At 35.2% G+C, this 15,482-nt stretch overlaps 1 protein-coding gene across 2 annotated transcripts in view; it reads right to left on the reverse strand.

The window, feature by feature from the left end:
• Nucleotides 1-13,529, reverse strand: part of LOC134244908 (GDNF-inducible zinc finger protein 1-like) — a 20,533-nt gene extending 7,004 nt beyond the window's left edge. The window contains exons 1-7 of one of the 2 annotated variants that reach the window (XM_062727144.1): nt 13,477-13,529; nt 5,785-7,093; nt 5,433-5,630; nt 4,249-4,388; nt 2,841-2,923; nt 1,382-1,474; nt 552-646 (exon numbers count right to left, since the gene is read on the reverse strand). In XM_062727144.1, coding sequence (XP_062583128.1) covers nt 552-646; nt 1,382-1,474; nt 2,841-2,923; nt 4,249-4,388; nt 5,433-5,630; nt 5,785-7,089 — 1,914 coding nt within the window. In that variant the 5' untranslated portion in view covers nt 7,090-7,093; nt 13,477-13,529. Of the gene's footprint in view, nt 1-551; nt 647-1,381; nt 1,475-2,840; nt 2,924-4,248; nt 4,389-5,432; nt 5,631-5,784; nt 7,180-13,476 lie in introns of those variants that run through there. The other variant, XM_062727143.1, reaches the window with a different exon arrangement.
• Between the last annotated feature and the right edge of the window lie 1,953 nt (nt 13,530-15,482).

A 15,482-nucleotide genomic window follows, 5' to 3' on the forward strand; every position in this document is an offset into this window, starting at 1 on the left:
TAAAGGTAATTTTCCCTTAAATTTTAGAATGTATTTTCAAATATGCTGTCAAAAAATAAAATTGTTTACCTACCTACCGACCCAACCTGGGGGAAACTAAGATATTTTTAATTCCGGCCTCAAGTGTAAGTTTTTACCAACTATCTTTTAATAAACTTGAGGAATGGGCAAAAAATAAGCATGTATCACTGCCTTAGCAGAGATTAGGGCTAAAAGTCTCTAAATTCAGGGATTTAAACTGCCTTTTGATAGAAAATGAAAGTGCTGAATCATTGCAAAATATAATGAAATTCTTGGGGGGAAATTTTACAACTGCATATGACAGGAAGTCGTAAAATACAGGAGGTTGCTAAGACAAGTTTGACTATATCTTTAATACAATGAAACTCCATTATCTCAAACCAAATAGGACTGGAAAAACCGAAAAAAGTAATTTAATGGACCCTACTTGATATATCTATGGTATTTGAGAGATATATAAAAGTTTGAGGTAACATTCACCTCTGTGTTTGAGTGGAAGTGTGTTCCTTTGTGTGTTTTAATATGATTACCTCATGGATACTTCTGATATGTTTCTCTAAACTTGGTTTTCTCCGAAACACTTTAGTACAACCTTCATAGTGACATTGTAGATAGGCTTGTGTGACTGAAATATATAAAGGACATTATCAAGGTTGAATGTAAATTTTAACTTCAACCTCAACATGCTACTTCCACATTGTTTACACTTTAGTTTAACTGGCCCCCCTTCCTTAATTTTTGTCTATTAACATTGTTAATAAAATATTTATCTAACAGTAAATATATACTGAAGAATACATGACATTTATCTTTGAGTTTCACAGACATTTTGCTACATGACATATCTGAACAATTCTAATCTCCAATACCGTATAATCCCTATTTACTGCCCCTGCCCCTATAAGTGCCCCCTTAGGTTTTTTTCAATTGTCAGGAAATAAGTGCACTGATTAAAATTATCTAGAATCGTATCAAATGTCTGCAAAAATTTGAAGGAAATGAAAATAAAACTTGTTCATTATCCAATTTCTTGGTGGAAAATGATTCTTTAAGCATAAATTCGGGTGGATTTTTTCATTTAAAGTAAAGTTAAACATTATTTTGGAGATTCTTAGAATTTATTTATTTTATTCAAAATATCTTTTAAAGCTAAGATATGATATATTAAATATTGTAAAGAGAATACCAAAGTAGCAGCCCCCTTTTCACAGTTTTCTAAGCGCCCAGGGCAGTTAATAGGGATTATACGGTATTTACATGTAAGAAATACCTTGTAAGAAATCCTAATACAAATTCCCCAAGTGTAGAGTTACTTACAGTACTTTTGCAAAGAAAGACATATTCTTAATTAAATTATTACCATGAAGTCGCTGAACGTGGTACCGGCAACCAGCTTTGGTAAGAAATGCTTTTTCGCACACATTACATTTGTGGTTTCGTTCAATTTCCAATCCTATAAAGACAAAAAAAAACTTAAATCATAAAAAAGACAGTATCATTATTAAATTTGAAAAATTCTGTTTTCTTTACAAATTTTAAGAAACTAAAGGTACTGTGAGATATGAGCTCACTATATGATAGCCCCAACCGCCCATATAGTTATAATGGCAAAGTCCATGTTTTGCTGTGGCCGCGAAACCCAAAATATGTGTCGGATCAAAAAGTAAAATAGGAGGTGCACATTGGCAATATGTAATAAAGATTCTGTGAAAGTCTCATCAAATTTCATTCAATGGTATAAGAGGAGTTGCAGATAAATCACAGAAAAAGTGATAAAGACAATTCATCACCACAGAAAAAGGGACAAGAGAATTCATCACCACAGAAAAAGTGACCAGAGAATTCATCACCTCAGAAAAAGTGATATGAGAATTCATCACCACAGAAACAGTGATATGAGAATTCACCACCACAGAAAAAGTGATATGAGAATTCACCACCACAGAAAAAGTGACATGAGAATTAATACCACAGAAAAAGTGATAAGAGAATTCATCACCAAAGAAAATGTGACAAGAGAATTCATCACCAAAGAAAATGTGACAAGAGAATTCATCACCACAGAAAAAGCGATAGGAGAATTCATCACCACAGAAAAAGTGATATGAGAATTTACCACCACAGAAAAAGTGATAGGAGAATTCACCACCACAGAAAAAGTGACAAGAGAATTCATCACCACAGAAAAAGTGATAAAGAGAATTCATCAGCATAGAAAATGTGGTTAAAGATTACAATGTGACAGAAAAAATTTATTCTTATGATTCATCACCAAGGAATATCACAATGTGTCAGACGACACATTCCTCAAAAATATGTTTGTATCTTTTGGTATTATATCAAATATTATTCACATTTGTCATTATCTTCTGATTTCTACATTTTTAAAAAAATGTTTTAAGTATACATGTAAATGTACCAAAATTTGTGTTATAGGCCATTTAGAAAATTACCCATAAGGGTTATACAAGAAATATGACCATATGGTATCTTGGCCAAATGCCTGGTAAGGTACCCTAATTTTTGTGAGGAAACTTGTTTAAGTACCTATACTACAATGCCAATCTAATTAAAATTAGATGCTAGATCCGCTCGCATACTAGCGGATCTAACATCTAATTTTAATTAGATTGCTACAATGCCAAATTCTTAAGAAAAATTATATATTTTTGAGGAACGTTTCATCTGACCTTAATGAGAATGTATCCCCCATCCCTTCACCCAAAAAAGTGACAGTACAGAAATATAGTTACAGCTTTTCATTAAATAAATCGGCATTTGACCTTTGTCTATAATGTTAACTACATTTTATACGATACCTTTTAGCTCTTTGTGTCTCAACTCGTGAGTTTTCAACAGACTCATCTGGTAAGTCACGAAGTCACACTCGGAACACTGATACCTACAACATGACAAAAAATAAAAACTTCACATGAGTTAGAGTTTTGATTGAGAAGTGATAAATGAACATAGGTCAAATTATTTAATATCAACTCAGGTTAAGTTTAAAATAACTTGTTGCATTCTTCAAACTCAGAATGAAACAAGAGGCCTATGGGCCACATCGTTAACATGAGTAACTTTTGAAATGCTGTTTTTTTACCAGATTTCCCCCTTGTTATACCTAATGTAGCCCCTCCAAACCCCAGTGGGTCTTGATTTGAACAATTTATAATCTACACTACACAAGGATGATTCCACATAAGTTTCAGCTTTTCTGTCCCAGAGGTTCTTAAGAAGAAGACTTTAAAAGTTGTTTCTTATATATTTCGATGTAAAACTTGGATTCCCTATTGTGGCTTTACCCTACTCTTGGGGGTCATGATTTGAACAATTTAAAATCTACACTATCACATGATGCTTCCGCTTAAGTTTCAGCTACTCTGGCCAAGTGGTTCTTGAAAAAATTTTGAAAAATTGTTCTGACATATTTCAATGTAAAACTTGAAATCCCTATTGTGGCCCACTTTATCCCCTGGGGTCATGATTTGAACAATTTAGAATCTACACTATCCCAGGATGCTTTCTATTAAGTTTCAGCTTTTCTGGACCAGATGTTCTTGAAATGAAGATTTTTTAATGATCCCACTCTTTTTTTGCCTATTTCTGTCTTTTCTTGATTATCTCCTAGTGTAAGAAGACTTGGCACTTTATTTTCACAATTTAAATTCCCCTCCACCCAAAGATACCTTGTACCAAGTTCAGTTAAAACTGGCCTTGTGGTTCCGGAGAAGAAGTTGAAAATGTGAAAAGTTTACAGATGGACAATAGGCAATCAGAAAAGCTTGCTTGAGTTAAAAATTGTGCAGGTATGTGTCTATCGAACACATTTAGATATTCAATGTTTCCATAACTTCCACAAAAAAATAAGATTTTTAATATATTTTTGTATGAAAATAAAATTTCAATTGTCATTCTATTTCTAATGATTTAATGTATCTTTCATTTATTGAAATTCTTATTATTTTCATTTTCTTTCTAAAATATTGATTGTCTCCATAGACTTCAATGCAATTTCTGTTCATTAATTACTGCTTAGTAAATTAAATTTTTAAAACTTTCCCTTGGTAAATCCTTTTCTACTGTAAAATGCTTTGAATATCTGTGTATTATATACATGACAGATATTTGATAGAGAATTAGGTCCTATTAGGGATGGAAAACCTTAAGACTGGACATGAGACAGGATATTTAGCAATGAACACTAAAAGGCTACCTGAGACTTACCTCTTCATACCTTTTGGAATCTCTTTGTGCTCTGTAAACATATGTTTGAAATATTTGTACCGCTCTTTGAAGTTCTGATTACAATACTTGCAGAATCCTGCTGACTTGTATTTCTTTTCATGCACTCTTTCAATATGATTCTGCAAAGAATCATATCGATGACAAAGCAGCACATTTCCAATGTCTTTGTTCAAGATAAAATTACAAACAGTTAAGGACATACACAAGGTACCTTACCTACTGATAATTTTCAAGATATATTGAATTTAAACTTATGATAATATTACAAGTTCCTAGTTAGGGGGTTTCAAAAGATATCAAATTATGAAAATTATTGCATTATTCAAAGAAAAATGTACAAAAAGTACGAAACATAAATTCCTGATATTTTTTCCATCAAAATTTGATCAAGAAAAGGTTTACAAATCTTATAGAGACATTAAAAGTATTGCACACAGGTCCTTCATTTAGTGGAACTCTTCAACTCCAGAGAAGAACCCAATTAAGTTCAAACTACATTGCGTATAATTTTAATGTACTTCATTTCTACATCAATACTAGTATACTGATTCATAGATAGGTGCAGTTGAAAAAAAGCATGTGCAGGGCAGGACAAAAAGAGACAAGAAGCGGGACTTCTAGCACGTGGATTGGCGGAATCAATACCATGTAAATATAAGGAATAACTGTCAGATTTTTCGATTTCATGACGATGATGAATCGATTGGCTGGTGTGATAATTTAATGCATTAACGCCTTTGGCGTTTATGCAATTTATCACGCAAGCCAATCAATTGATCACATCATGAAATCGAAAAATAAGAGTTATTCCTTAAATATAATAATTACAAACTCCTATTTACTTTAAGTGTACAAAAATTAACACATTCAAAATTTAGTGTAATCATTGAATATTGGGGTGGTTGGTGCAATCACAAACTAGCAATACACACCTCTGTACTGTGTATCATATTCATGAACAATTTGAATTTTACCATCATTTATCAATGAGCGCATTGTTGTCCATGGCAAAGCTGCTAAAATTTGAAGCCCACATTTTGGGTACACATTCACTTTGCATGTTTTGATCAGAATGGTATTTGTTTTCAAATCCACTTCATATCTTTATTTACATGAATACATGAAAAATTCAAAGAGTTACCAGTAAATCAATTAATAAAGACCTTGACAGAAGTCTGGTTGACGAAGGTGTTCCCGCAGATTTCACACGGAATTTTGGGCCTGTCCTTATGGGTCTCTTTGTGTGATTTGATGTCTTTGAATGCCTCTCCACACACATCACAGACGCTAAGTTTCCCATAATGCACATTTTTTTGATGAGTTAAGAATTTAGATTCACACACAGTCCAGTATTCACAATTCTACAACACAAAATACAAGGGTTACACTGAAACAAAGAATATAAAGTACATAATCAATATATCACTGAAATCCAGATCTCATTCAAATAAATCTGGTTATCTGATAAAAATAAGAATTAATCAAACATAAAATATAGTAATACAGATAACATACATCGAAATCACATGTTTTCTTTTGGTAGACAGTCGAGTCATATTCTACACCATGTGTCTTCACTATATGTTCCATATATACATCCGCCTGGCACCGTCTCCAAGATGCTTCACAGATTTCACAGTTTACATTTCGAATATAAGCTGAGGGATGGAACCGTATAGCATGCCTGTTATACTTTTCTCGCCCCTTTGTTGTTGTAGCGTAGATAAAAGGTTTCCGGTTCTGTTTCAGACAATGTCTACATTCCTTTACTACCCACTCTCCCTCCTGTGCTTCAGTTTTCTTCTGTCCAGTATCCTTTATGTCAAACGGACTCTTTTTTCTTTCAGATATGTTATTCTGGCCCTCTGTATGAAATTCACTCCCCTCTCCCACTGAATTATTGTCTGAAATGTCAGCAGTTTTCGATGTTTCTACACTCCATTCTCCCACTGTATTATTTTCAGCAGCTCTCGATGTTTCTACACTCTCAGATCCAGACTCCATGGCACAATCTTCCTGTTCTGTTTTTACCTCTGTGTTTTCTGACTCTGGCCAAACAAGGTTTTCAGTTTTTACTTGTATTACCGATACTTTCTCTAGTGGTTTGTCAGAATAATCCCTATGTCCTGTTGCTTTTTCATATTCAGATGTATCATCAACTTTGTTGTCAGTGGTAGGAGATTCAGCTGACTTGTTATCATTAATCAGTGTGTCAGAGCCGACATCTGATGACTGACTAAGCAAACACTCCTCTAAGTTTTTATCCCATTTGTCTGTAATACTGTTACCATGGTTACCAGGCATTGAATGTGTGGATGTACTTGGCTCTCTACATCTAACATTTGTTGTGGTAGAAAAATTCCTTTGATAATCAGGCATTGATTTAATGTAGAGGGTGTATTTCTCATTGCGTTCTACACTTGATTCAGAGGCGGATTTAAGGACAAACAAAATTGATTCTAAAGAATCATGTTGAGTGAGAGAGCTTGAGATACGATGAAACTGAATACCTAGGAGTTTTCCGATCTGAGCAACTCTAATTGCTGCATCTAAATTTAATGAACTATTCCCTGAATAAATGAACTCCATAAAATTATTAAAATCTGCAGTTGAGAAATTTAAAGCCTGAATTGTGTCAATGGTGTCAATGTAGAATCCATGCATTCCCCACATGGCAAGGATGATTTTATGGGCGTAAACTTCTCCATCACTGCACTGTATACAAAAGTCACATAGGATTCTGTTCTTCTGATATATATAAAGATTGTCAGTAAGTTTGGTGGGTAGTGTTAAGGCTGTTAAGCAAATTTCTTCTCCCATAATCCTGTAAAAATATAAAATTACTATCAACGTTGATTCTCCAAATCCTGCATGTCCTGTTAGGCTTCACATTTTAACCAATGTTTAGGGCTTTAGGCCCCAAAAAAATTAATCAATTGTTTCTCAGGCCTGTAGTGAAATTGTGTATGTAAATGTATTCCCTATGACCTTTCACCCTGACCTCATAGCCATCCACCCGTGCTGGCCAGCATGCTTCCCCTCGTCAGTTCAGTCCAGTCCTCAAACCAGTCACCACGTGTGTGTGTTACCTATTCCTTGACTTGTTTGTTGTACCTGTACCGTATTCACCATGTAGAATTTGGTTAACCGTCGTCACCTTAGTTGTACTTACTTGAAGGTAGGCGACATTCTTACATAGTAAAATATGTCTATATATTTTACTACATTGGCGTCGCCGGTAATTCGGTGCGGGGTGCATTGAATTTTCATGTTTTTATTTACAAAATTCACGTGTGAATTGTCTGTCACTCGTGAGTATAAACACTCATGTGGAATGTTTTGCATTAAGTCATTTTAGAAAACTGTTGCTTACAGGCGTTTAAGTTAACGTTATTTGCAAAGTTCCAACAATTTGACTAATTTGCCACATTATTTTTTCACACGTGAGTTGCATTTGAACACGTGGTGATATCACGGTCCAATTATTTTTGTATTTTCGTTTTTCATTAATATTTAGTATTATACTTATCGTACAACGTTTTTTGTAAACGTTAGTGCGAAAATTTTGAATATTTTCATTACTACTTAGTGTACAATATCGTAAGGGCGTTTTTGTAAACGTCAGTACGAAAATTTAGAATATTTTCATTCAATCATTGTCTTGTGCAAATTGCATTATTTTTTCTTCTTAGTTCATTCAATTTCGGCCACTTGTGCCACAACGATTGATTTTTATTCTGAAATTAATTGTTTGTATAATTTATCCTTTTGCACGAGACAATTAGTTTTTTTTTTTTTATACTGAAAAGTTATTGTCACTCGTGTTGACAATTTTCGAGGAGTGCCGTTTTCTTCTCGACTCGTAATTTAATTTGGATATAGAATATTTATATATTGTTGCTTTTTCTCTCTAAGTTCCTTAAAAAATATTTTGGGGGAAAGTAGAAAGATATAGTGTTTTTGTTAGTTTTATGTATATGTAGTTTCACGGAGCTAGTTTACCTGTTTTAGCTATATATAGATCAAAGCGCACGTGCTCGCCTTGAACAACAGTGAACTGATTTTGTAGAGTTACGTTTTTACATATTAGCTCTGTGCAACAACAGTGAATATCTTTGCAAAAATATAATCAATTCAGATAACGTCATTAATTGATTATATTCTTTGATTAATTAGTTTATCAGGTATTTATTTTATTAACATCAGTGCTTACTGCTACCGCCGTCTGCCATCGGGCGTTTACATTAACGTTGTAAGAGTCAGTGCGGTAATTTATTAAGCAAGTTAATTTACAGATTAAGTAATTAATTAAGAGATAGACAACAGAATTAATATTTTGGACCAATACAGAATTATCAAATAAAAGCAAAGATAAAGGAAACGCTATTTTACTACCGATATACAGATAGAAAGAAAAGGATAGACAGAAAAGAGAAACGTCTAACTCAATCACCAGAAACTTTAGTGTTGAATTAAATTGGCTTAAATACAATTATTTATTGTGTCAAAGTAACGTTTAATTCAACAATAAGCTACAATAAAGATAGAAAACAACATCGTATCAAGATAGACAGAAGAAGATAGAGAGAAAAGATAGAGGCAGTAAAGTAAAATTATCTGGACTATATCGATGAATTAAACCGGCTTTATAAGTTACGTTTAATTCAGATCACGGCGATTACACGGATCTTGTTGCGAATCGGTAACATATTGCCTAACATATTAGTGTGTAATATTTTCACCGGCGGTTTCGTTAATACCGTGACTTGGAAATAGCGCAACGTACAGCAATAAATAGGCCTATACACACATTCTCCGACTGACTGTTTCAGTAGTATCAAACGGCGTGATAATTTCCGTAACTTTGAACTACTGAAAATTAAGCAACAAGATGAATCCAGCAATGACACCTTGTACAGCACCTCCTGGATTCTATGGTGGACCATACCTGCCATCTTTTAATCCATACGGGTATCCAACTCCTTGTGTAGCAGTCCCTGGGAGCTATCCAGTACCATTTCCTGGATATGGTAGACCATTCCCACAGCCATTCTTTGGACCACCACAGCCATATCCCAGCATACCCTATGCATATGGCCCATGTCCTGGAATGTTTCCACCTGGATACATGGTACCTCAACAGCAATACCCACAGCCATGCATGTATGGAGGACCACCAATGCCACCACCATTGGCAAACTCACAGGATGGGGTAGCTGCACAATGCCCTGCTATGTCAACCAATATTATACCAGACAATGCCCAGGACCAGGAACTTTCAGCACCAGTGAGGCCTGGGGATGCTAGCAGCTGTGAATCTGTCCTACCTACAGCAGTGTACCATCATCAACAGCAGCCAACATTTACTGCAGCAGTGCACCAGCAGCAGCAGATGCCCACAGTTACCTGCAAGAGTCCACCAGGGTTTCCACAAATACGGAGTGGTGATATATCACCTGCTAGTATGCAGTGGAATACCATGGTGTCACATGGTGATCCCCAAGTTCCTGGAATTCCACACACAGACATACAGGACAGAGATGAGACAGATGGCAGTGAGTCTGAGTTATGGCTACCGAGTAGTGAGTATTCAACTGCTGGTTGCCATTTAACTCCAGACATAGAGGACAAAGATGTTCCTGAAGGCAGTCCATCTGAGTTATGGCTACTGAGTAGTGAGCATTCAACTGCTGGTTGCCATTTAAATCCAGATTCTGACATAACATCCAACTGCTAACCATTCCCGGATTTGACTTTGGATACACAGCCTCCTAGGAGTGATCTGTTGCCTGAGCATAGCAACAAGTCTGTTGTAAATGCTCTGGCATCCAGCAATATACAGATGTCCTCCTGTGAAGAGCTTGGTACAGATGAGACAGATGTGGCTACCTCTGAATCCCTTACACCACCAGTTCAGGAAGAGGAGCCCATATCTATGGAAGAGACTGGTGAAGAAGAATCATACCCTGATAGCTTCTCCAGTGACTCCATTGATACAGTGTCTGTCCCAGCTCCAGCTGTGTATTTTAGAACCACCACTAAAAGTGACAACTCAGATGGCACAACCAAGTTTACTCGGAATGCTGCCAACAAGGACCTGCATTTTACTTGCAGAGAATACCTTGTTTGTGCCTTCCAGTATGTTTACTGTGGGCTGTGTTTTTCATCTGGGCTGCCACTCGAGAACAAGTGCTGGGTTGTACCATGGCCCATCACATTAACTTAGATCATTTGCTTAAATAAACCTGAAATGCTTATACCCAGTGTTTATCGAGTTATATACCATAATTCTACTATACTTCGTGTGTTGGTTTTGATATAAGTAAATTAGAAAAATTAAGCATTATTTAAGATTTATATCAAATAAGTGTAGTTATCTTATCATTTTAGTATATATTCTAGTACTTAGTATTAGGTCAGTAGACTGTAGTGTTAATAATATTAGTTTTATTGTACAGTCTAATCTAATGCAACTCAAATTTATTCAAGCTACTAACATTTAAACAAGAACTGGTAGTTAACTCTCAACTGGTAGTAGTTGGTAGTTGACTAACTTACCTACAGTATTTTAGTTCTTATATCATATATATAATCAGATTAGATATCTAGTAAGTGGATCATTATACTTAGCTTACTAACATTACCAACATAAGTGATTAATATTACAACTATAACTTGCAGCACTGTTTAGTTATTATTTAGCGGAATTGCTTATAGACTTGCCTACACAATTATAGTACTTTAGTAATTTGTGTACAATAGTCAATACACCAATATAGCTAATTATATATGCACGAACTACATTTAGATAAGCTCTAGTATTCCTACATCAATAAGAACAGCTAGCTATTACTACTTCTTCCTTCATTTAAAAATAAAAGGGAGGGGAAATAGTGTAGTTTGTAGATGGAAATAGTGTATAAATGCATAACATTTAATAGGTTTTAAGAAACTTATTTGCACCCTAGTCAGTATTTGAGTATTGCTTGACTGTTGCTCACATTATAAGTACAGAATATCTTTAAATATATATACATGTTCTTTGCCTGAGCTCATTATTAAACAGATCGAGTCAATAAATCACTCAGCAATGCTCAATGCACTTGTGGTGTAGATATGTTCATGCAGTATTAACTTTCATGGTTATAATACTAAAATCTCACAAGTAAGCATTTAGCTGTACTTTATATATATATTACTTGAGATTTTAGTAAGAAGTAAGATAAATTTAATAGTTTGAGGTTAGTATTTATTATAAAGAAATTTCAGTAAGAGCTCAGAATACAATCCAAGACAGTGAAGAGAGAATTATCACTTATGCTAGTTTAACCCTGTCATCTAAACAACGGCGCTACTGCACAACTATAGTAAGGAACTTCTTGGCAGTAATAGTCTTTTCGTACTTCTTTCGATGCTGGGAAGATGCTTTATCATACGTACGCCAGCTAGCTCGTTAGACAGAAGAGTTATACAACATGACTGTACACAGGGATGACAAAGAGCATATACCAATACAGACGCATCATCTAGGATAGAAGTAGCTTGTCCCTTTTACAGGTCAAACTTCAACATTGAAGACTTGGCTTGTGGTGGAATTCACTACTGGTGCTGAGACCTAGATGATGTAGTTCCTCTCACTGTTCCATGGAGATCTGATCTGGGTAAAGCATATTCAGGCAGCATATGTCATAATTATGCAATGATCTATCCTGTTGCATGTTCTTGATCCAGTTCCTTAGAATGTCCAAGAATAACTAAACAAGGACTGGTGTAATCATGCAACATATATGCTTTCCGTCAGATACCTGGCTGACCATTCTCAGTGACGGTATTGGGCTGGATTGCTCTATGTACATGTAAATAACCTTATGCTTTCCGAATATGTACTTGGCTGACCTTTCTCAGTGACGGTATTGGGCGGATTGCGTTACATAGTTTGTATATAGTTATATGTCATTCATTTTCCGTATCATACCCGGCTAACTAATTATAGAAAGTGACGGTACTGATGCGGAATATGTTTTGTAAATACGTTTAATAGTTATATATTTCATAGCGTCTCCTATGATTAGTCGACAATTAAGAAAACGAACCTTCTTTAGTTACTTTAGCTGTCAGGATAGGTAGTAAGAAAATCTACAGTTTACTTAGTTTAGGTTAGGCTTAAGTTAGTTACTTAGTATAAGTTTTAAAGTATTAGGCATTGACCTATTTAAGGTGAAGACATACATTAAAATACAATCATATTAAGTTAATTAGCAGTAATATACATCACAGCAGTTAGTTTATCTGATTGTTGTTAAGTTCTAACATATATTACTGCACTCTTGCACAATATATAGGTAAATCAGTTGTATACATGATAAAAGTTATATACTGGTACAACTGATTCTCACTTGACTAAACCATGCATATGCCATGACTCCATTCAGTTTCAGAACTCTCATGGAAGTAGGTCAGTGTTAGGTCATAGGTAAGTTATATTCCTTTTGGCTATATTAAGTGTTAAAACATAGGAAATGTGTAACATACAACATGGAATGCGTATGGCTAAACATGGTCATTTGATCCAATGTGGAAGTTACATGCGGATTATCATAATTCGTATATTAACTTACTTTAATAAATCTTGCCACATACAAACATGTCTATCCTGCAGAACTTAGGTGCTGGATGTAATTCCGTCCAAGTTCATGTGGATACATGAATTAGTTAATACGTTTTCCATGCCATATAAGATAATATTTATATATTTCTGGTTTTACGTTCCTCTGATTTAATTACAGTAATTGTCCCTAGCTTTATTAAATAAAACGGGGGGGAATGTAGTGAAATTGTGTATGTAAATGTATTCCCTATGACCTTTCACCCTGACCTCATAGCCATCCACCCGTGCTGGCCAGCATGCTTCCCCTCGTCAGTTCAGTCCAGTCCTCAAACCAGTCACCACGTGTGTGTGTTACCTATTCCTTGACTTGTTTGTTGTACCTGTACCGTATTCACCATGTAGAATTTGGTTAACCGTCGTCACCTTAGTTGTACTTACTTGAAGGTAGGCGACATTCTTACATAGTAAAATATGTCTATATATTTTACTACAGGCCAAAAAAATCAGAATTCAATGAGGCAGGCAGGCTTTTTTTTTTATCAATAAGGTACATATAGATTACATCCTCATTCCTATAGCCTAAGAATTGTCTCAATTACCTCCAAAGAGTCTAATCTCCTGCAATCGAATTCATACAGGAACTATATTGTTATCACTAAATTTAAAATATTTATGCACGGTAATCGTATTTCCGGGATTGTGTCCATTGCAGTAACAAGTCATTTAACGTTTAAATTTCTGGTTGTTTATTCTTACAAAGGCCAGAATAGCTCTTTAACAGACTTTTGGACAGTTCATATGAAAACCAAGCAACATTTACATCCAATTAATGGTTTACAAACATGTAGTGAGTAGGGCCAAAATAAAAAATACCTTTGTTTCCCCTAACGCGACCGACTCAATTAAATCGCGCCGACTGAAAAGATTTTTTAAATAAGATGATTCAAAAATTATTTTTATTGTTAACAGGTTTTATAAAATAAAATTTCATCAAAATCAGTTTTTATCAGAATGGCCGACATTGTTCTACTGTGATTTTCAAGCATTTGTTGGAAACAAAATGGCACCCATATGTGATTACAGCAATGGCGACGTCCCAATCATATGCCTTTGGCTAATTAGAATTCTTCACTCTTGAAACTCTTAAGGTACGTAACACATGGTAAGGCCCACCTCATGAGCAGATGAGGGGCCCACCTAGTGAACACATCATTCAATTTCACTGCATTTTATATTTAATTTGAGTTTTGATCTAATAACCAATTCATCTGTGTACCTACATGTATGTTTACTATATATCATTATGGAACCATAAGAGTTGTTGTAAATATGTCTGCATATTCATCCTAATAAATATAATTCAGATGTCCTTTCTTCATGTCTTTATGTATGGGTTAAACTTCGTGATTATGACATTATATATAGCATTTTTATCATTTGTAGATTCGGTTTGGTTCCAGAGGCGTAGTCACAAACTTAAAAGTGGGGGGGGGGGGGGGGCGCAACTCCAGAAATTCTTTGACAAGCAAAAAAAAAAAAAAAAAAAAAAATGAAAGTTCCCCAAACTCGAAAATCCTATTTCGCATTTCGTGGGGGGGGGGGGGGGGCACAAGGACAAAAATTCTTTGACAAGCAAAAAAAAAAAAAAAAATTTAAAGTTTCCCAAACTCGAAAATCCTATTTCGCGGGGGGGGGGGGGGGGTAATTAAATATTGTTTACAAATAGTTTTGAAATCATGATTCAGCTTCCTAAGACGTCCAGTGTATTTTTCTTTAATCAGGTCCTTGAAGATTGTTTGTTTCTATGCTTCTAATCCCTTTGAGATTTGTTGGGACGACATTTGAACATTTCCCCATTGTTCCAAATTTAGACGTACTTGGCACTCTTTTGCCATCAAGCAGTGGAGGAACTTTTTTGAGCCAGCATCTTCTGCGACATTGGACACTTGTTTAAACAGTTTAATGGTTCCTTTTGAAAGACCGTATTCAACGTTCCTCATTGGGATTTGAACCTGCGACCTAAAATTAGCTACTTACATACATGTATCTTAAATGCTTAAAAAGCAAAATGCTCTAGAACCACTGCAGATCTAATGGCCCTCAAAAAAGTACATTGATTGTCTATAAGCACTAGAGGCTGATGTAAGGTTTGAAAAAATATACTCGGATGTCCGGTCTTTGCGTATAAGAGAAACTTGTCGTTTTTTATTCGATTTATATAAATGTACTATGGCGTGAGATATTTCACAATCCAACTGAATATTTCACAGTTTTGAATTGATATATCATGAATTTTGCTTTTAAACAGCATATGTATGATACTTAGCATTTTGTTCACAAACCGCTTTCTTTTGTACTTTTCTTATTTATAAAGGTGCCCCGTGGGGATCCGGGTCAGAATAGGTCCTCAGTACCCCTTGCTTGTCGTAAAAGGCGACTAAATCAGGCGGTCCTTCGGATGAGACCGTATAAACCGAGGCCCCGTGTCACAGCAGGTGTGGCACAATAAGGATCCCTCCCTGCTCAAGGGGCGTAAGTGCCGAGCATAGGCCTAAATTTGCAGCCCTTCACCGGCAATGGTGACGTCTCCATATCATTGAAATAT

Source organism: Saccostrea cucullata, unplaced genomic scaffold, assembly GCF_032062105.1.
Source record: "Saccostrea cucullata isolate Sc308-1 unplaced genomic scaffold, CSIRO_AGI_Scuc_v1 ctg365, whole genome shotgun sequence".
Taxonomy (NCBI): Eukaryota; Metazoa; Mollusca; class Bivalvia; order Ostreida; family Ostreidae; genus Saccostrea; species Saccostrea cuccullata.